General features: G+C 36.3%; 1 protein-coding gene across 2 annotated transcripts in view; it reads left to right on the forward strand.

Annotated features, from left to right (window-relative positions):
• Positions 1–23,593, forward strand: part of LOC136035680 (cysteine protease ATG4D-like) — a 120,963-nt gene that overhangs the window by 77,857 nt on the left and 19,513 nt on the right. For both annotated transcript variants that reach the window (XM_065717606.1, XM_065717605.1), the window contains exons 4-7: positions 969–1,120; positions 6,334–6,517; positions 8,911–8,987; positions 20,249–20,452. In XM_065717606.1, the coding sequence (XP_065573678.1) occupies positions 969–1,120; positions 6,334–6,517; positions 8,911–8,987; positions 20,249–20,452 (617 nt within the window). The remainder of the gene's footprint in view (positions 1–968; positions 1,121–6,333; positions 6,518–8,910; positions 8,988–20,248; positions 20,453–23,593) is intronic.

Here is a 23,593-nt window from a genome sequence, read left to right on the forward strand (position 1 = left end):
GCCACATCCATTCAGCTTCACGTGTGCTTGGGAATCCGGAGATTGACTACTTGAAACTAATCCAAGCAATTAAGAAAAGCTTGCGCAAGACGTTCTAGTTTGTAGAAATAATCTTTGCTTACACTTTTCAATGAAATAGTGGGTCTTCAGTTTAAAATTTTAAAAAAGCTTAATAATATCATAGGACGAAAAAATTATTTTTTGAGATTCAAGTCAAGTTTTTCTTTAAATATTATAATTTAAGTAAGCATGTTTGGGTATGTGTCAAGCAGTCTATTAAAGAACGCAAATCAAATTCCTTGCTTTTAGAACAATTGCTTAAGAAAAATCATGTCGATGCGGTGGATTGATTTAGTCAAAGCTCAAACTTTAACAGGAAATAGAACAGTCAATAGTAAAAAACAAATTAGAACGAGGAGACGTTGGCATTGGGGACATATAACTATTGCAGATGAAGGATGTTTCCCTCAGTGTATCGTGCTAGACTGCAATAAGTTTGCTTTGGGTTGAGGATTGACTAAATGGGAAGTCAATCGTCACTGCCTTATGCTTTTAGGCATGTTAGGTATATATTCAGTCAGTAATTAAAACTAATATTCTTAGGTCTTCGGGTTTATTCAATCCACAGCAACATCCTTTTACGACGTTCTCGATTGTCTTTATTAATTTTGTCATGGGTTGACTCATGTTGTTTTTTTGTTGGTCGAAATAGATCAAATGCAAATGAACGCAAGTTATGTAGAAAGAAACATGTTTCCCTCGACTTGATTTATTTTTTTGCTTGGTCAGGAATTATCCCATTCAGTTAGAACTAAAATTAATTATTCTAATTGGCTAGACTTGCGTAAAAAAAAAAAAAAAAATCTAAGGAGTCAAAACTAGTAAAAAGAAATTTTGGTCAGATGGGCCTATTGCAGGTGTGAAGTTCATGGTTCATTTTTTGCTTATTTGAAACTTTTTTTTTTCAGGTATGACTTTTATTCAAGACTCTGGCTCACATATCGTCGATATTTTCCCAAGCTTGGCTCAAAATTTATATCAGACTGTGGATGGGGCTGTATGCTTAGAACTGCACAGATGATGATGGGGCATGCACTTATTTCATTTCACCTGGGTAGAGGTAGAAGGTGTTTTCAATCACGCTATATTAACAATATTATTATTTTAACTAATATCAATAGTCTCGTAATATTATTCTAAATTTTTAATTTTAAAAAAGTTTTTCCACAAAGGAGGCTTTTCAAAGAGAACAAAAGAGCTAAATAAACCGAAAGATGAGCTGAAATAAGGGAAAATGATTTTTCAAGCCTAAAACTGACATAAATCAGCGTCAATAAATAAATAAAACCCAATACGAACAGAAATTACGATATATAACCAAGTGAAAATCAAAACCAGAAAATAAATGGGGATTGACACTTTAATATATATACTGATATTCACTCCTATATTACCAGAAATTCATTCATATATCTTATTCCTATATTTTCATTTTGTATATTCATGCCTATATATCGGAAATTGATGACCGTTAGTTGTTAATGATGCTTTTTGCAAAATACTCTGATGAGGATAGATTATGTATGCGAGGATGGAGCCCTTCTGGTATTAATTAAAACAAACTTTCCGATAAAGAATGTTTCCAAAGAAAAGTAAAGGCCATATTAAACTTAAGATCAGCAGAAATAAAAATATATAATTATTCAAACTCAAAATGACTAGAAATTACTATTAAAGAATAAAAGAAACTCAAAACGACTAGAAAAAAAAATTATAGCAAACAAACATACAAAGGACGCAGTAGGCTTTATACTTTTTCAGTTAGAGAGGGGGACAGTAGCCAAACTCTTGTTTTATAGTCATTTTTGTTCATTTTAAGCTTCATTTGTATATTCAATTAACGTTTTACTCGTTTTCAGTTTTATTTATTCACTTATATTAGTACATGTTTTCTGAGGCACAAAATTTTGATCCAATACGTTTGGGAAAAAGAAGGAGTGGGGAGGGGGCTAGTTTCCCTCCGATCCCTTCTGAATCTTAAAAAGGAACTAGAACCTCTGACGTTCAGTCAAATTAGTTCAGTCTGACGTTCAGGACGCTTGTTCTGAGCGTGGGAATTGTGTCAACCCCGAAGGCAATGTTACATGATCTTTGAACTATTTTGAACAAAGTAGCTATCTCAAAAGTTAGATCGGATGCATTGGGGGAGAAGAGGGCACGTGAGGGATTTTTTTCCCTCTGATCACTTTTGACTGTTTAAAAAGAACTATAAATTCCAATTTTCAGTCAAATGAGCCTCCTCCAAAGTTTAAACAGCCGCCTTTTCCATAAAACCCTTATGAGTCCTGGGGGCATAATTTACAACCCTCTCCCAAGGAATAATGATATACCGAAAACATATTTTGAACACAATGGCTTTCTCAAATTTTTAATCGAATGCATTTGGGGAAAAGAAGGCTTGGGAGGGGCTGTTGCCTTCTAATCGTTTTTGGCTTCTAAAATAAACTAGAACATAGAATTTCCAATGAAATGAGCCTCCTCGAAAGTATGTACGACCATTTCCTTCCATAAGACCTTATCTGTCCCTTGGGAATAGCCTACAACCCTTTAACCCTGGGCTTTTCTGGGCTTGGTCAACCCTAGATGCATTGTTATATGATATCTGGACTATTTGGAACAAAATGGCTGTCTTAAAATTTATAACGAATTCATTTAGGGAAGAAGGCGTAGGGTGAGGACTAATTGCCCTCTGATTACTTTTGACTCTTAAATGGAACTAGAAATTTCAATTTCTAATCGAATAAGCCCCCTCCGTAGTTTATCCGGCCATCTTTTCCATAAAAACCTTATATACCCCCAGGGCATAACTTACAGTACTTTCCCCCGAGTTCTGGGGAATTGTGTCAACCCCAATTTGTTATGTGATCTTTGGTCTATTTTCAACAAAATGGCAATAAAAAAATTTCGATCGGATACATTTGGGGAAAAGAGAGCGTAGTGGGGGGGGGGGCTAGTTGCCTTCATGTCCCTTTTGATTCTCAAAATGGAACTATAACTTATAATTTTGGATCGAATGAGCCCCGTCCGAAGCTTGTACGACCAATCCTTCCATTAAAAGCCTCATATCTTCCGGGGTATAACTAACAACACTTGCCCCTGGGCTCCGAGGGGTCATGTAAACCCCGGCAGTTTTTGATATGTGAGCTTTGGTCTATTTTCAACAAAGTGGGAAAAAGGGCTTGAGCGGAGATAGTAGCCATCCGATCACTTCTTACTCTTAAAAAAGAACTAGAACTTTGAATTTCCAATAATTTGAGCTCCCTCCGAAGTTTGTACAACCACCTCATCCATAAGAACCCTATATGTCGCCGGAGTATAATTTATAATCATTTCCTCCGGGCTCTGGGAGGGTTCTGTTGATCCCGAAGTTTTTTTTTTAACTGATCTTTGGACTATTTTGAATAAAATGGCTATCTCAAAATTTTGATCGGATGTATTGAGGGAAAGGAGGGCATGGGATGGGGTCTAGATGCCCTCCGGTCACTTTGAATCTTAAAAACGAAACTAGAACTTTCAATTTACAACCAAATGCTGCCCGTTTGAAGTTTAAACGACCACCCCTTCCATATAAACCTTATATGCCCCTGGGGCATAAGTTACAACACTGTTCTCTGGGGGTTTTGTCGACCTTGTGTTTTTTTGTGTGATCCTTGGTCTATTTTGATCGAAATGGCTATCTCAAAAGTTTGATTGGATACAGTTGGGAAGGAAAGGGCTTGGGGGGGGGGGCTAGTTGATCTCCAATTACTTTTGATTCTCAAAAAGGGTACTAGAACTTTTTATTTGCGTTTCAATGAGCCCTCTTTGACGTTTACATGACCATCTATTCCATAAAAACTTTATATGCGCCCAGGGTATCTATTACAACACTTGCCCTCGGGTTCTGGGGGTTTGTATGGACCCCTGATTTTTTTTTGTCCGATCTTTGAAATATTTTTAACAAAATGGCTATCTCAAAATTTTATTTGATACATTTAGGGAAAAAGGGTGTGGGAGGGGCTAGTTCCCCTCCCATCACTTTTGACTGTTAGAAAGGGCACTAGAACTCCCGATTTCTAATTGAATGAGCCCCTTTGAAATTTATATGACCATTTATAATAATAATCATTTACTTATAACCCACTTTTAAGCAAAACAAGCGGAGTAAATTATGCTAAAAAGGAAGAAAAGTCAAATACACAGACACATAGATGTTCCTCTGGAAAATAGGTAATAAAACATTGAAACCTTATGGCCTTTACTTAGGCAATGCTATAGTTTTGCCTCTGATTGTGAATGAACGTTCTCCTTGTCGCCACAAGATCCTCTGGGGGGTTTTCTTGACCCTGAAGTGTTTTTTTTAACTGATCTTAAGACTATTTTGAACAAAATGGCTATCTTAAAATCTTGATCAGATGTATTGGGGGAAAGGAGGGCGTGGGAGGATATCTAGATGCCCTCCGGTCTCTTTTTGCTCTTAAAAAGTGAACTATAACTTTCAATTTACTATTAAATGGTGCCCCTTTGAAGTTTATACGACCAAGCCTTCCATATAAACCCTATATGCCCCTGGGGAATAAATTACAACACTCCTGGGCTCTGGGGGGGTTTGGTTGACCTTGGGTTTTTGTTGTGTGATCCTTGGTCTATTTTGATCGAAATTGCAATCTCAAAATTCGATCGGATGCAGTTGGGGAAGAAAGGGCTTGGGGGGGGGGGGGGTAGTTGATATCCGATCACTTTTGATTCTTGAGAAGGGTATATAACTTCTGATATCCGTTCGAATGAGCCCTCTATCACGTTTTTACGACCATGCCTTCCATAAAAATCTTATGTACCCCCAGAGCATCACTTACAATACTTGCCCTCGAGTTCTGGGGGTTTTATCGACCCTGGAGTTGTTATTATCTGATCTTTGAAATATTTTCAACAAAATGGCTATCTCAAAATATGCATTTTATTCATTTTGGGAAAAAGGGTTTGGGAGGGGCTAGTCCCCTCTGATTGCTTTTGACTGTTAGAAAGGGCACTAGAACTTCAGATTTCTAATCGAAGGAGCCCCTTTGAAATTTATACGACCACTCCTTCTATATAATAATAATAATCATTTATTTATAACCCACTTTTAAACAAAACATGCGGAGTAAATTATACTAAAAAGGAAGAAAAGTCAAATACTTAGACATATAGATTGTGCCTATGGAGAAAAAAGTAATAAAACATTGAAGCCGTATGGTCCTTACTATAGGCAACACTACAGCATTGACTCTAATTGTGACAGAATCGCCGGTCTTCTTGTCGCCACAAGCTGCCTCAGCCGTCCCTATCCCCGGGAGAGAACCGTGCCTTCCCGGCCTCATTTTGGTATCTTTTGATCTTTCATGAATTTTTTTTTTTTTAACCAGAGTCGTTACCGTAAAATTAAGCATTTCATCAGCAATGAGAGAACTATAAACATTTTTGGATGCATATTTTATACCATTCTTGATTTCAGTCTCAAACACAGATTAAAATAGAAAACCCATTTACAATCACCCACGGACAAGGCTGGTAAAAGAGATGAGAGTGATTTTAGGCCCGTGGGAAAATAGTCCTCTTTTGCGTCTCACAAATTTTGTATTATTATTCTAAGAAAATATTTTGGTCTTTGGACCAGGTACCCACACTTTTTAGGAGGTTTTAGCTTCAATTTGTCTTCCATTTGATACTGCTACCTAGTTTGCTTGGCTGCTTTGACGGAGCGTTTTTTTTTTTGGAGGCAAAAGCATGGCTTGAAGATATAAAATAGCTTTGATGATAGATATAATAAGGTCAGACTACTTTTTGGATGTTGTATAGTTGTAAAAATTCTAAGTAAAATCAGAAAGACGGGCTTTTTCCTCCTTGAAATGTTATGATCTAGGTAGATAACATTTACCAGTAGAGAAGATGTTTTTAGGTTTTCCAATTCAGCCATTCTCTGCTTGTTGTGGTTTTAAGTTTTTTGAGGCACTTCAGACCGAAACCACTTTCAGGTAATGATTATGGCTTCAGTTCGACTCCTTGAGCTTTTCTTCATCTATCACAGCAGCTTTTTGAATCAGCAAATTACCCTATCTTTTACTGCTGCTACTACTAACAACTCACTGCAGCAACAAGCCACCTGAGGCTAACATATCTAAGGCCAATAATTGCACTTGTTCGTTTTATAATAATAATTTTTACCTAATGAACATAATTTTGAAACTATTTCACTGTGTAGACTGCTTAAGTGTTTCGAGAGTGTGTGTCCCCTTATTTCGTTCTTCTTTTCAGAGTGGAGATGGAATTTTACCATCACTGTTCCTGCTCTTGAATCTCTTCATAGAGGCATTGTATCCTTATTTGGGGATACTGAAGATTGTGTTTTTTCCATTCATAACCTTGTATCCTTTGGAAGAAAAATTGGAAAAGAGCCAGGTGACTGGTTTGGGCCGACTTCTGCAGCTTATGTTCTTCGGTAAGAATCAAGATAATACATAAAAATATTTTTTTTTCTCAAAAACCAACAAGTTTGATCTTATTAAAAAAACTTCTAATCTAATATGAAACAAGAATTTTTTACTAATCCCCAGAGTTATGCCTTAGGTTAGTTTATTTTGAACGTTACGGGGGAGGGGAGTCAGCAATAAATCTAAGTTGTGTCTGGAATTGCATCAATTTTGGTTTCTCTATTAAAGTCACTTGGAAAGCTTGCCTGCTTCGCGAAAATTGTATATAGCATGATTTTTTTGATTCACTTCTGTATACTGAATTAAAAAAAATAAAATCATTTATAGTGCCTATGATTTGAACGTAATAATATCTTGTCATTTTTTAAGACTGAAATACCAGTTATCCGAATGAACTAATATCCATAATCATTCTGTAAGTGCTATGGGTGCCCACAAAATTAAAGAAGGTTTTTGAATCTGTGATATTTAAAAGAAAACCATTTTAACAGATAAGAAGAGACGCAATAAGAAAGGGAATATATGCAGCACATAAAATGTCTGCGCAGAAAATACAGCTGCACAGAAAATGCAGCACAGCACAGAAAATAATCTGTCTATCTCTTGTCCTCAAGAATAAGAAGAATGGTCAAAGTGACTTGAATATTCTTTCTTTCAAATAAATTGATATATAATCGTCGAGCTATAATATTTTCGAAGCAGGGCAATTGATACTTATTTCATTCCTTACGCTCTTAAGTGAGTAATTACTAAAATCAATTGTAATATTTTTTCGTTCAGTTAATGAACTTAACGTCGATATCCGCAGAAATTCAGGTACAGTTATGTTTTGGGTCAGGTCAACTGCATTGAAGTATTTAACCTTGCCCGTCAAGTGTGCATGAATAAGTAAACATTGCCACGACATTAACAACGATTATTACATTACTTTGAAAACATATTTCTATGAAGACCTAGTTGCCATAAGACTTTCTATTGCAGTACACTTGGGTAAAAATGAAAAGTGGAGTTACAAAACTTATTGCTCAACCATTAGTTTGACCGTTACTAGTTCGCTCCCCGTCGATTTCACATTGAAAACGTACCATCCATGTATTTACCAATTTTGGAAAATAACTTCCAAAGAATACGGAAAAACTGGGTAAAAGAAAAATTGGCGTTACAGTTACAAACATGGCGTTAAAAACTGGTGTTACAAACACCGATTAATATAGAAAACCCATTTACAATCATCCACGAACAAGGCTGGTAAAAGAGATGAGAGTGGTTTTAGGCCGGGGAAAATAGTCCTCTTTTGCGTCTCAAAAATTTTGTATTAATATTCTAAGAAAATATTTTGGTCTTCGGACCAGGTACCCACACTTTTTAGGAGTTTTTATTTTCAATCGGTCTTCCATTTGATACTGCTACCTAGTTTGCTTGGCTGCTTTGACGGAGCGTTTTTTTTGGAGGCAAAAGCATGGCTTGAAGATGCAAAATAGCTTTGATGATAAATGTAATAAAGTGTAATAATATAATAAAGGACTATTTTTAAATAAAAATTGGCGTTACAGTTGGATCACTACTACTAGTATATCATGTAATGCCTACCAAAAGCTTGCCCCAAGCACTGTCAGTCCTTTTAGGGTGGTTTCGATCCATAATCATAGCGGGGGATACGATACTACATACCAGTCCTTACCCTTTGAGACCGCTTTGTCTCTAGAGCCGTCTAGCTGCATCTTCCAAATCCTTGGCAGTGTCTTTCCATGGTCTCCACTTCAGACCTCCTTAGTTCATATTTTAATGCTTTCTCCTCTTTCTTTACATTCCTCTTATTTTCATATGATCTATTACTAGATTATTCTTCTGCAAGCTCCTTCTCTATTAAGAATACAATTTTTTCACCAATATTCCTAGCTCTGTTCCTAATTTTCTTCCCTAAGACATCATCAATAACTTCACAAATTAGTTTCCTAACATTATTCCATCCATCTTCTACATTGTCAAATTTTATATTCTCCAGTTTAGTATTCAACTGTTCCTGAAAAATCTCTCGAATTCTTATCCTGGTGTCTAGCAACGTCATAACTTTCCGGTAGGTAGTTACCCTCTAGAAATTTTAGCTTTAAATTAACCAGAGACACTGTTAGATGGGGATTTTCACCGTTTATCTAATCACCTAATTGTTCAACGCGGTGATATAGACCTGGAGCTCTACTTGACTATGCATATTTAGGCTTCGAAACACGGATAGAAAATATTTTGATGACACTTATACCTGGAGACAATGTGACACAGGCCCCCGCCGAAATTATCATTTGAGGCTTTAGTGTCCATTACTAAATTAACCATAAACATTAATCATTGCTGTAACTTTAATTACAAGTTTTGCTTTAATTTATTGTTATGTTTATTTTAGGGACGCACTGAATATGGCATCAAATAGTCATGATATTTTAAAGAGTATACGTATTTATGTTGCTCAGGATATGGCAGGTAAAGACTCTGATTAATCTAGTTTACACGCAATAAAATTGTGTTTCTTTTACTTCTTGCATAATGAAAAGTTTTGAATGTTTGTGGTTTCTCGTGGACCATCTGTGTTGAGCCATAAATTCTGCAAGTAATGTCCTCGCTTGTATTAGTGCTGTAGAGGTGCCACAGCTATGAACAGTATGGCTGATACAAGTGTACTATCTATGTCGAGTGAGTACCACAGTATTTGACCCACAGTGTCACACTTCTTTGCCACCAATATTATATATATATATATATATATATATATATATATATATATATATATATATATATATATATATATATATATATATATATATATATATATATATATATATATATTGAAGGGAACCGGCCCTCTAGCATGTAACAAATGACTGTGAACTCCAAACACTTTCTTCTAGCCATAACTGGGTTGGGGAAAGTAATCAGCAGCGATCGTAGAAAATATAGCTCACTTTTATTGACCAACGTGTCAATTCAAACACAAAATAAGATCAACTGAATCAACTACTGAGATGAACTCCTGAGACGAACTACAAAGATAAACTCACAAGATGAACTAATAAAAAAATATCTGTGCATAAAAGAGGATGACTCGCTTCTTTAGCCAACCAGTTTAGACGCTAAGCACTTGACATAATCGAACTCCAAGCTTAATTTACAGTATCCATAAATTAAAATCAATTAACCAGGATTCAGTTAGCCCGTGCGATGACTCGTAAAGAATATTGATACCAAGCCAATATATTTTTCTTCAAGAATTAATACATTTCAAGTGCCATTGAAAGCAGGCTAATATCCACGAATAAATTCAAAGGGCAAATAAAATTACCTCATAAGTTAATCTATATGTAGGAGAAAAGTGACATCTATCTGATAGTCATGTACAGGGGCTCCAACATATAGAAAAAGGCTAAAATTCACAGGATACTACTCACAGGACAACAGCTGTACAAGGATTAAAACAAGCTTCGAATAAGCACACTGGGAGGTTCTCAAAGTGAACCTCCCACGTGGAAACGCGTAGCTGTGACCAATTAGTCACACTATCTTTTTTTTCCTGTAGAAGTCACCAGCTTGCTGAACTTTTCAAAGGCTAGCTAATTACCAAATTCTTTAAAGATGTCTCGTAATCTCTTAATCAAGAGAGGATATAAACAGGACAAAAATATATCTAACGAGTAGTTAGGGCCAGGGTTGGAGCAATGAATTTAAAGAGGGAATGTTTTCAATATTACAATAGGACATTAACCCGATAATGAGGGCCAGGGACCTCCCATATAAGACAAATGTTATTTTATTGTTGAAATTATTTTTTTTGTGTAACGCAATTGAAGAGCAGACATTCAGTAATATCATTACTGTAGTTCAATGTATAGGCATGCCGATTTTGAAGTTTTCACGGCAATACAAAAGAAATCAATAAGTGGTAGAAATGAATTAAGGATATTTTACCCTCAATCCAAAATGCAAGCTATTGTCCATAGACAAATCCGTCTATGGACGATATCTTTATTTGTTTCTATGGCACTAGGTATTTACCAAGTGACATATAGCTATCGCAAATTCTGTCGGTCTGTCTGTCGGTCCCGGTTTTGCTAGTTTAGGAACCTCCAAATAAGCTAGGGCGATGAAATTTGGCAGGCGTATCAGAGACCAGACCAGATTAAATTAGAAATAGTCGTTTCCCCGATATGACCATCTGGGGTGGAGTGAGGGGACGGTTAATACGGAAAAATTAGAAAAATGAGGTATTTTTAACTTACGAACGGTGATCGTATCTAAATGAAATTTGGTATTTAGAAGGATATCGTGTCTCAGAACTCTATTTTAAATCCTGACCGGATCAGGTGACATTCGGGGGAGTTGGAGGGAGAAACCTAAAATCTTAGAAAACACTTAGAGTGGAGGGATTGAGACGAAATTTTGTGAGAAAAATAAGCACAAGTCCTAGATACGTGATTGACACAACCGGAACGGATCCGCCTTCTTTGGGGGAGTTGGGGGGAGGGTTAATTAAATCAGAAAAAATGAGGTATTTTTAACTTACGAAGAAGTGATCGGATCTTAATGAAATTTCATTTTTAGAAGGACCTCGTAACTCAGATCTCTAAATTTAAATCCCGACCAGATCCAGTGTCATTGGAGGGAGTTGGGGGGGGGGCAGGAAATCTTGGAAAACGCTTAGAGTGGAGAGGTCAGGATGAAACATGATGGAAGAATAAGCACAAGTCTTTGATACGTGATTGGCATAACCGGACTGAATCCGCTCTCTTTGGGGGAGCTGGAGGGGGTGTTAATTCGGAAAAATTAGAAAAATTAAGATATCTTTAACTTAATAACGGGGGACCGGATTTTAATAAAATTTGATTTTTAGAAGGAACTCATGTCTCAAAGCTCTTATTTTAAATCCTGACCAGATCTGGTGACATTGGGGGGAGTTGAAGGAAAAAACCGGAAATCTTAGAAATCGCTTAGAGTGGAGAGATCGGGATGAAACTTGGTGGTTAAAATAAAAAATGTCGTAGATACATGATTGACGTAACCGGACTGGGTCCGCTCTCTTTGGAGGAGTTATGGGGGGGGGGTCCAGTGCTTTGGCGAGTTCGGTGCTTCTGGACGGGCTAGGACTATGAAAATGGGTAGGCGTGTCACGGAGCTTCACAAATTTAATTGATGAAGTCCTTTCCCCCGATTCGACCATCTGGGAGGCTGAAGGGAGAGGAAAAATTAGAAAAAATTAGGTATTTTTAACTTACGAGTGGGTGATCGGATCTTAATGAATTATGATATTTAGAATGACCTCGTGTCTCAGAGCTCTTATTTTAAATCCCGACCGAAACTAAGCCTCTGATTTTCCTTTTTAATTAACCTATTGATTCTTAGAATTTTGTTAGAGCTCATGCCATATGAGTTCTTGGTTCTGGGCTCTTATGACCTCGTCACAAGTGCCATATGAGCTCTTAGCTCTTGTTTTTTTTTTTTTACAAAATTGTTTAAAAGTTTCATATTTTGCTCATTGTTTTTTGTTCCTTTCGCCAGTTTTCTTTTCTTTTTACGCTTCGTAAACACCAAGACAATAAAAAGCTTTAGAAGTAACCGAAAAGACCTAACATTTTTAACTTAAACATTTATGAATATACAATATTTATGTAAATTACCAGCTCATTGAAACTGTTTAACATCTATTTTTTTAATGGTTAGTTATATCTTTTGATTTTATCCTGGTCTCTGACAATCAGGACAGAATATCTCGATTTTGAGACGGTGTCGCTCCGGTAGAAGTGTGTGAAAGTAGAACAACATTTTTAACAGTATTTCCCAAATGCAGTAAGATGTAGTGCTGCCGCAGTTACTCATGGATCTTTCATTTTCTCGTGACTGCTTGAAAAGTCTTCAAATCGGTAAAGAGATCTTTGTATTATAAACTACAAAGTGTCAATTAGGTCGTATTTCTCAAATTTGGGCAAAAGAATCTAATATTAAAATGTAGCCAAATTCTTTTAAGCAAAAGAAAGGTCGAAAGGCGTAACGTAACATCATTATCAAATACCAAGTAATACAACCAAAAAAAATCCAGAAAATAGATAAAGACGGGCAAAGCTACAATAGAAGTGTAAATTTTTAGTAAAAGAAATTGGTAGTAGCTCTAATGAATGAATACCACATTTAAAAAAAACTAAAAAACGACAATGCATCATCAATTATCCCTCAAGAGGGAGATATTAACCGCCTGTTTGGGTGGCTGTACTTTTATCTAGCATTTTGTTAAGACAGCGTGTCCCTAACTTACTATGAACAGTAATGTTTATGGGGTAATATTCTTAATAGTATAATATAATATTCTAATAGTAACATTCTTGGTCTATTTTTGAGATAAAAATTTAACCTAGCGATTCTGATTCTCTTGTTTTTTGGGGTGTTTTTTTTTTTTTTTGCTCAAAAAAATCCATTTTTAATTTGTGAAAAATAAATAAATTAAAACAGAAAAAATATAGCCAGGATCATGTTTCTCATCTACTCTGACATATAATACTAATGAGAAAAGAAATACAGTTTAAATATCTAGGTTGGGGTAGTCGGTCCAGGCTGGTTTTGGATAAAACATCCCTCTGAGGATAATGGAAAGGGTTTTCAGTGGATGTCAGTTGATCTGTGCGGTTTTGAATTGTGTGTGTTTATGGTCTATTTTTATTCCATAAAATTAGAATGTAGATTTAATCTATTCTTTGTAGATTTGTCGTAAATTATGTTAGTTCAGGAATAGAGACATTGGCAGGATGAAGTGACTATGTAAGGTGAAAATTCCTTGAAGCTCACCGTCTTGAGCTTATATCCTGTTGTATTGATGGTCTTCGTGAAGAAACAATCTTTTTGATAGCCCCCCCCCCCCTAAAATCAACACTGCGTGGTGTCTCCTATTAAACAGGCGTGTAGTCTGATCAGTCACTGGGTGCCATGTAGGATGTATCTCATCCTTTGAATCAGAAGACTTCATAGGAATGACTCAACCAGTCGCCTTTGCGCAATCATTTTGGCCGACGGTGGCTATCATAGCCACCGTCGCTATCATAGCCACCGTCGCTATCATAGCCGTCGAATCATAGTCATAGCCGTCATAGCCATAGTCGTGGTCATATATCATAGCTGTCGAATATGAACGTCGCTATCATAGCCGACGGTGGTGTTCTAGAGACATTGCAAAGGTCTTTTTAAAAATATCCAATCAACTGAGTGCTGCTCTAAGGACATTTTGGTTGAAGTCTTACTCTCTGCTTAATATACTCTACCTGGAGACTTGATCGTTAATGACATTGGTCTTATCTGTTAATTTGGGTATAGTAAGGTGGGTGTGAAGTTGTTTTACAGAGTGGTGATGTAACCGGTAAAATTGGTCACGGTAAAAGTGGGTATTTTACGTATCTTACTGTAATTTTATGGACCCCTGTAAAATTAGTATTTTACCTTTTCTCCGTAATTTACCTTATTTTATCGGTATTTTACCGATATTTTTACGTATTTTACCGGTATCTTACATATTTTACTGATATATTTTATGATGGCTTGCAATTTTCAAATTAAAAAAAGCGCAAAGAGGCTGGCAGTAACAGGTTTGGATATGATTCTTTTTTGTGTATAACTTTACCACCCATATTGTGTATAGTTTAAAAGGCCGTCTGTCTGACTTATTTCTCTTGTTATCAGAAGGATAAAGGGATATTATTATACGAGTAATTATAATTTTGAAATGTGAAATAGTAGCTGAAATTGTGAGCTGTTAAAGCCAGAAAGGGCTGCAAGCAGGATTAACATGTGACAAACAAGAAAAAATAATAAAATTAAATAACCGAGAAAACGAGGGTAATATCAGCCAGTGAACAAAAAAGAAGCGAAAATAACTGAATCATATATTTCGTCAGTGGCTTCCACCCAGCTGTCTTCAGTACTCAAAAAAGAAGGAAAACTAACCTATTGAAGTAACTCTAAACAGAGCAGAAGAAAGAATGAATCAAATAAGCCAGGCCATGATAAATGAAAGACTTTTTGCCAATTAGATTGGGAGAGCATTTTGTCCTCAGAGATTGACTTAGATTGAGAGAGCCTGTCTAATGACCTAATTTTCATTAAAAGTGTGATCAGATGATCTCAATTTAAAATGAAGAAAAAATGTTATTTGAATCTTTTAATATAAAGTTATTGTAAATTAGGCTTATAGGAGTATCTCCAGTATCTCTATTTCAAGCCAGATTTCTATTTATGATTTAAAATTTCAACTGCCTGCCTAAAATAATGTAGAAAGTCATTTAGTTCAGCTATTAAAGTTGCCTCATCGGAGTACTAAATGATCTAGATTTTCAACGAGGCCGAGGGCCAAAGCAGAATCAGTATCTTCATTTTTATTTTTATTTTTACATCCCAGAGAAATGTTTTGTTTTTACCCTCACCTCCGAGAAATATCACCCCTGGAGAATTTACCACCTCCCTGCGGAAATACCCCTTCCTCATTTTCTCCTAAATAATTTTGGATATTCATCAGAAGGAAAATTGAAATTTCCCTCCTGTTTAAGTCAGACGCGATCGTATAGCATTGCCTATAGTAAAGACCCATAAGGGTTCAAAATGTTATATTTGTTCGTTTATTTTTTCCCAGAGGCTTTTCATGTGGGAGGATTGGTCGAATAAATTTTGGAGGAGGCTCAGTCAATTGGAAATAGAAAGTTCTCGTGTCCTTTTCTAAGATTTAGCTTGCTTTTCAACCATTTGCTACCGAATGTGATACTTCCGACTGCAGTGTCTAAGAAAATCTTGTTCTAGTTTCATAGCCCTTGTGTTTCAGCAGTTGTTTGAAACAGTCTTCAGATAAATACAAAATTAGTTCTAAGGGATAGAGAGGGGAGGTAAGGAATTTGGAGGTAAAAATTAATATATAAACCTCAGGGCCGCTCTAGGACTTTTGCTGGATGGGGGGGGGGGGGCTTCGGAGCAAGCACAGTCATTTGAATCAGAATCTGAGTTTAAAAGAAAGGAGTTAGATTTGCTTTTAGACCCTATTGTAGACGGTCTTCATGACTGAAAGTGACTGAATATTCTGCTATTATGATCCAGTGCTTCGTTGATCAAAGTCATCAAATAGTTACAAACCACTTTTGTGATTGTAGTCAGTTCTTTTATATATAAATAAAAATAACATGTATATGATATCAGAAATGCGGCTGAATGTGGCTATTTAAATATGCTAGGCTGTTTAGGTTCCACCCCCTGCTTCTTTTCTTTTTTTTTTAGATAAATGCCCTGTTTTCCTTTCCGTAATTACATTTGCTTAGATTGCTTATAATATAATTTTCAATGATAAGTTAAAGTCTCGTTGCTAAAGTAGTGGTTTTGCAACAAGTAAACTTTCAAGCTAAATTCTATTTCTGTCTTTATGGACTTGGCCATTGATCGTTAATTATATTCAAAATGCCTTTGACTTTGTAGCTTTCATTTATAGGATTGGCTAGAGTCAATCCAGGGTCCACACCTACAAAAAGTTCTATGTACAAAAGTGGTGATTTTATTTTAGTCAATTTTCAGAGTCTGATGTCGAGAGTTTACTTTTGGAGTTGATAGATATATGTTGTGTTAAAGTAACCTTTGGGAGAAATACAAGTGAGTTATTTTCTACAGCCGTGTAGATTGTTTTCCCCGAACCGTGATAGGGTGGGAAAACAGTTCGCGAGAAATACCGTCGTTAGTATATCGACAGGAGAGCCCGCTTATCCTCCAAAGAGATAGCTAGAGATATTAGTGATGACCCAGGTGGTGGAACCCTTGGCCGAGAGTTTGGCCCGTTTCACTGTTCGATCACGTTACCATACCTAGGAGCGTCGACTGAAATGGTTGGGCCCTGTCTCACGGAGGCTAACAGAGTACTTACCTCGCCGAATCCTTCTAGCCTACTCACTAAACTCACGAAAGAGACGCCAAGGAGGACAGCGGAAAAGCTGGTGGAACTTGGTTAAATTAGACGTTGAACTTATTAGGGGGTCCAGAAAGTTTAGTCACACATGGATAACCCAATGGCTCCCATTTGCAAACCAGCTTGGAGTAGACCGCACTACGTGGTTCAAACAGGTCTTGAAGATCCTTGATACCGGGTAGGCGAAAACGCGTGATTCCTGCCAAAGTACAATAAAAGTAAATTACCATACCTAACGAAACCGCCAGCGTTGGTTCTAAATATAATTGTGGCACCAGCAGTGATCGATGGCTGCGAGGCAATTCCACTCAATTAAGTGGCGGCAGCGACTCAAACAAAAGCTGTTTGGGTAATTTTTCTTAGGTCAAAATGTAAGAAAAAATTGCTACTATGATTTTACTGCCAAATATTGTTTTTTTTTTTTTTTTTACAAAATGGATGTCCGAAATCAGGCACTGTCCAAGTGCTGATGCAATATCCTAGGCATAAGATCACTAATTGGATAAACTAGACTATTAATTATAGATTAACTCTGGATGAAGGGGAATTACCTTTTTTAAGCCCAGGAAAATGAGAATTATAAAAATATTTCAATAAAATCTGAAAGTAATGGTTAAACAAAAATACTCAACTGGTCTTGCAGAGCAACTCTAAAACATCAACTTCACCCTATATTTCCTAGACCATCTTTTTTCAATTTTACTTTATATTACCAATTTCACCTTATTTTGTTAATTCTGCAAATTTTACTTACCGAGTTAGTTGTTGTTGTTAGTAGTAGTAGTAATACAAAGTGAAGAACTTTTGTTTCGAATTTCTAAGTTCTTATTTTTCTTGCAGTTCAGGTGTGCTATACCTGTTCAGTTGTTGCTATTTGTTGAATAGACGTTTACTATATTGTTTTACTTACCCTTCTTTTGCTTTCTGGACTGCTACCATCTATCAACATCTAGGTTGGTGATTTTTTACGGGAGGTTTGATTGATAGTCACTTACTGCTAACATCTATCAAGATCTAAGAAGTTTATTTTTATGGGAGGATTTATTGGTGGTCCTCGTACTTAACCAGAAACAGTTGCCATTCTAAGCTCGGTTGGATGTGTCATTCCAAATTCTTCGTAGGTATAACCTCAGAGTAATGTCCGCGTAATGTTATCATATTTTGGGGTACAATGTCCGGGTAATGACCACCATATTGAAAAGGAGCATCATTCAAGCAATCGAATGTACTATTTCGATTTTTTTCGCCGATGTCATTCAGAAGAGCTGCCTAACTGCACATTAAAGAGTAATTTTATTTTTAAATCGTCCTTCAGCATACTGCTAATTGATCATGGAGATGGTCCTTACCCTAAGCATTATCCTCTCGTTAGTCTGTATTGGTGATGTCGTGCCCATTCCCGAGAAGGGTTAAACCACTACTCATTGTACGTCGTTACAGCCCGTTCTCACGCCCTGCGTAATGTTCGTATTTGGTGTTATATACAAGTATGAGGATATATACGAGTTTCAGAGTAAGTTTTACGTTTTACCTCATTAAATACACCTTCAGTGTTGATGCAGTTGTCCTAAGGCACTTTCTGATGTTGCTAAATTGCACATTGAAGCCGGCACTTCTGGTTATTACCTTTTTCTTGTTCAAGACTCGCCAAGTGCCTGGGAATCTCCTGACATGGGCATTCTCTTGACACAATCCCTTTGATTCCCCTATTCATGTGGCAAAGCTTTTTGTTGCGAAAGAGCAAGTGTAAATTACTGGACTATTAAAAATTATTGTCGTAGGCATCCACACTTTAGATCTGTCTTAAGATCTTCTTTCATAAATCTTAGAAGATTACTCCCTGGGAATGAAAAGCAGCAGGAAAAATGTCTCTCTTCCTGCGTTACTAATGCTATCTATGCCTCTGTTGTGTCATGTGCTGATGATTTTCTTAATATCAGCTCATCTACTTAACGACTTTTTGAAGTTTTAAAATTCCTCCAAGATGAACATATGAACCATAAGTTGAATTTAACGGTGGGAAAACTGAACCGAAATCATATACGGCTCTTGAGTCCTCTTTGATTCAGCCAGTTGAAAGTGTCTTGGCCTTCCAGTCGGTTTAAATGCTTATACCTGCAAACTTTTAATGAACCCTATCTTGCGTTGGGTTGTTTTACATATGTATCCACAGTTACTACACAACTGTCTTTTAAGCAAAATCTTCTTAAATATCTTTATAATTCACTTAGCCTTCCTCTGTATGTTGCCCCTGTTGGGAGATTTGATGTATATCAGATAAAAGAAAAATTCACACATGCTTTTTTAAGTTTGCTAAATACCTGCTTCAACTTCCTCCATGGTTCCGAAATTCAAGGTTATTTCAGAGATCTGGAGTAGCTGACCCAGACAAAACTATATCTTCACATTAAAAAAAAAAAAAGAAAAAAAAAACTGCTAATATGATTAACCAACCTTGACACCCGCTGCTAATGCGTTTTGCTATTTGAGAGTTGCTAGTTTTCTGTATAATGTATATAAAAAATTTCTTTTATTTGTGGCTTATTGTTCTGTTTTTTTTTTATTTGTGTCTATGTAAGTGTAGTTTGCACTTTTTTTTTATATGAAGTTTTCTCCTTTTTTATCGTTTTTTCCTTTGTGTTGTTCTCATTGTATATTGTATGACGGGTTCCTCAGAAAATAATAATAATACTTTTAAGAATGATAGTTACAGTTCTAATTGATGTGTTCCTGTTGTTTGGAATCTTTCAGAGAGGACTGTCGCTCTAATATATCCCTTTTGCAATGGAAATTGGTCTCACATTGAATAAGCATTCCAACTAGGGTAATTATTTTGCATGTAGTCTCGCAAGTCCCTATATCATCCTGTATACATTTCTTATATCCTCTAGAGCCCCTTACTCTGTTTTTTTTTTATATTCATGTCTGCACTTTCTTATTTAAAACTCTTCATTTGAGGACTGGAGATTTAAATTGTAAAAGCTTATAGATGTAGGTGTGGATGGATAATGATGGTTTCTTCTAACGTTGCTAGTGTGCCACTATAGTTCTTAATACCCTTGTAGATTTACTGGTATCGAGGTAAGACCCAAAGGAAAACTTGAGAATTGATAAGTGGTCCTTCGTGTAAATCTCGGGTAGGTTTACTTGGAAAATACACACATGTAATTGAGGGTTGGAAGAGACTCAAGAATATGGAAGAGCTATTATTTGTTCTCCATTCACTAGTCACTCAACATATTAAGAGTGACTGATATACAATGCCAGGCATTTGACAAAGGGTCGTGACTCAATTTTTGGATTTTTGTCATATTCTCTGCCTTGACCAAGATTAGCCCAAGACTTCCAAATAACTAAAAATTTCATTTATTTTTCATTCATGGAATATTCAGGAAATATTTTACCTAAAATACGTTTGATGTCCTTTGCAGTTGTAATTTGTCTCGTTAGCGAAACAGTTCTTGTTTCGATCTTGTACTTTTTAATCAATCGATGTTATTTATCCTGTCTCGAAAAAATGGAATGGGAAATTGTAAATATTTTTTTAATTAGATCGCTGGGACTATCGTTTTATTTTGGCTGATTTTGATTAAAAGCACCCTAAACAACCTAACGTATTGCTTGTTCTGGAATATTGTTGAAATGAATCATTGGATATTGACAGATTTTTCAAAAACCTTGCTTGTAAACTGGTAAAAAATACTAAATGGAGACTTCTTTTTTTTTATCTTTAGGCAGCATAGAAATTAAAAAATATTTTGATAAAACATTTTTCTAGTTGTTCCTTCTGAAGTAGAAAGACTACTACAAAATGAGGACGGATCAAGAAACACCGTTATAGTAATGATCCCCGCCTTACTTGGACTCGAAAGATTTAATCAATCATATGTTCCTTGTCTAAAACAGATATTAGCGATGGAATGTACAATTGGAATTATTGGAGGAAGGCCAAATCATTCCTTGTATTTCACGGGATGGCAAGGTAGAGCTCTATTATACTTTGTTTACTACACAAATTGTTAAGAAGACCAATTCTGATTTACAGTTTTGTGATTTAAGTGCCAAAGCTGTTGATTAGCTTTTAACTCTGTGCTTTTATAAAGATACCCCACAGATACCCCATATATAATATCTTATAAGATACCCTACATATCTTATAAGATACCCCACAAAAAAGATTATTTGTGGCAACTAGTATCATCAATATTTACCTGCAAATAACAGACGTTTCTTAAGAAGCCCAGTTTATTTAAATTTGTGTCACGAGTTGTAAAGTTGCATTAAGATTACAATTTCTTATGGAGAATATTCCAGCGAATTGCCATATCTTAACATCGGCCTATGTAGTAGAGCGTAGGTTCGACTCAAACTGATGCCATTTGCTTTGTAATGGATTTTAATTGTTAGACTAAAGCTTGGTTTGATAGGACTTTGGTAATAGGTTAGAGTAAATTTAACTCTGGTTGTCGGATTGCACGCTACCTAAAGAAAAAAATCTCTTGTGGCTGAATTGTACGCTTCTGTTTCTGATATACTGCTACTACTAACAACTAACCGTAGCACCATGCCGCCTGAGGCTAATACAGCTACGCCCGCTCCTCCTCCATCCCAATCTGTTCAAAGCCTCCCTCTTTACACTCTCTCAGGAAGTTCCCATTTCCAATAAATCTTCCCTTACGACATTAAAACATTTCCATTAAATCTTCCCTCTCATCCGAGTCGGGAACGACCTGCTTTTCCTTTAGCATTAGATGGTTGGCCGATTAGGATGATTCTTTGGTAATCTGTCATCCTTTATCCACAGAATGTGCCCTAGCCATCCCGACCTTACTCTCATTATAGCCCTAGAAATCTGGATTAAACCACACTTTTCATACAGCCTACTGTTCGAGATACGATCAGTCATTCGGGTACCCAAAACAACCCGTAGGTAATTTCTCTGGAAGACTTCTAGCAAATCTTCTGAAGCCCCACGCTTCAGAACCGTACTTGACCTCTGTCATCAATATTCTAGCATTCTGTCTTCCGACATTCTAATTTTAATTTGCAGACTTATCTACCTATTCTTCCAAATTTTTGTTCAACCATGAAAAAACACCCTGGGCCTTGGCTATTCTACTTTTAACATCCTCGCTAATCCCATCGTCTTTATTAATAATACTGCCTAGGAAAGTGAATCTGTCTTCTTGTTCGATTTTTGTCTTATCAAACATCAAGTTTTGATCTTCACATAATCCCAGCCTTACTTACTTGGTCATCTTAAAATTTAATTGCAAACCTATTTTTGCATCCTGAACTCGGTAAACCACTAAAACTTCGTTCATTTTGCAAATACTTTCATCTAGGATGCTTAAATTATCAGCATACTCTAAACCCAAAAGTTTTATATCCTCATTTTATTCCATGTTCTCCCATTGCCTTTGCTGTGCTCCTTAAGACGAAATCCATCAAAATGATCCATACAAATGGGGATAGAACGCAACCCTGCTTAATTCCTGATTAGTACGACTCCAGCTACTAACCTCATTCACTACCTTAACCGCAGCAATGTGTTCTTGTACATAACACTAGTCACTGCAATGTATTTGTCTGGTATACCATATAACTACTATCAGCTGAATCAAATGCTTGCTCATGGTGTTTGATGACTACGACCCTTCTCAATTATTAACCTAAGAGTGAAAATTTTGTTGACACGTCCTCTACCCTTTCTAAAACTACAATGCTTGTTTTTTAAAACTTTCTCTTCAGCATCCCTTAAGTCTAAAAAGAATCATCATACTGAGTATTTTGCTACCTGCCGGAACCAGGCTTATGCCTCTATATTTACCACTCTCGTTTATCGCCTTTCTTATACAGGGGCTTAATTAGAGTTTTCCTAAGATCACTAGGTACTTTTTTTTCAAAAACTATATTCATAATCTTCATTAACTCGTTTTTAAACTCATAACCCCCTTATTAAGAAAATCATTTGAACCCAGTATCAGCAACTGGGGCCTTATTATTTTTTTAATCTTTTTAGTACTGTCAGTAATTCCTCCTCACGTAATATATCTTCATTTGTTTCCAAAGTGTCACAAAGTTTTTCATTCTTCTCCGTATCTTTTCTGTAATTCTATCACGGATTTGCGTATTCTCAAAATGTTCTTTGTAGCCTAATTCCTATGTTTATGTGGGATAGGTACTTCCGCTTTTTCAAAAATCACATTCTTAATCTTCAGTAATTTATTTCTAAACTCAAAACCACCACATTTAGGAAACTCAATTTATTCCACTATCAGCAACTGGGGCCTTATTATTTTTTAATTTTTTTTAGTACTGTTTCTAATTCTTCCTCACAAAACAAATCTTCTTTCGCATCCAAGTGTCACAAACTTTTTTGTTCTTCTCCATATCCTTTCCTGAAACTCTATCATGGTTTGGTGCATTCTCAAAATGTTCTACCAATGTCTCTTTAATTCTCTCCTTATAAATAATTATGGCCCTATTCCTTCAGGTCGACTATTCCCTCTCAATTTATTAACATGCCAGTACATTATTTTACTATAATGCCATCTGGCTGCATCATCCAGATTTTCGGCAATTTTATCCATGACCTCTGCTTCAAACCTTAGTTCATATCTATCACTCAATAATTCTTGTATCAGGCCCTCCTCCTCTCTATTGAAGCTAAAGCCTTCTCGCTAATATTCCTAGCTGCGTTCTTAACTATCTTCAATAAGACACCATCAACGACTTCACAAACTATTTCCCTGAAATTATTCTGGGCTTTGAACCGGACAGCAAGAAGTCCCTAGGACCTCCAGTTGAACTGAGGCTTTTTGCAATCCTTGGCTCACCTTGGTCATAACATTGTTTTCCCCTCATGGCGATGCATGTGCATCAACAAGTGTCAAAATCCAGCACAGAAAATCTTAAGTGTATTACCTGCGACTCATTATGTATTCATGTCTACAGAAGTTATGCTGCTTCGAGGAGGCAAACCATGATAGATAAATCATATAGGAAGAGGTTTTTCAGCCCACCAAAACAAACCAAACCCACAAGAATTATCCATTAGTCAGAACCCAGTGAAAATGCTGTGTTGTTTACTACGTTATTATTTTCTCGAGAGGCGTCTTAT

The sequence above is a fragment of the Artemia franciscana genome, chromosome 14, assembly GCF_032884065.1.
Source record: "Artemia franciscana chromosome 14, ASM3288406v1, whole genome shotgun sequence".
NCBI lineage: Eukaryota > Metazoa > Arthropoda > Branchiopoda > Anostraca > Artemiidae > Artemia > Artemia franciscana.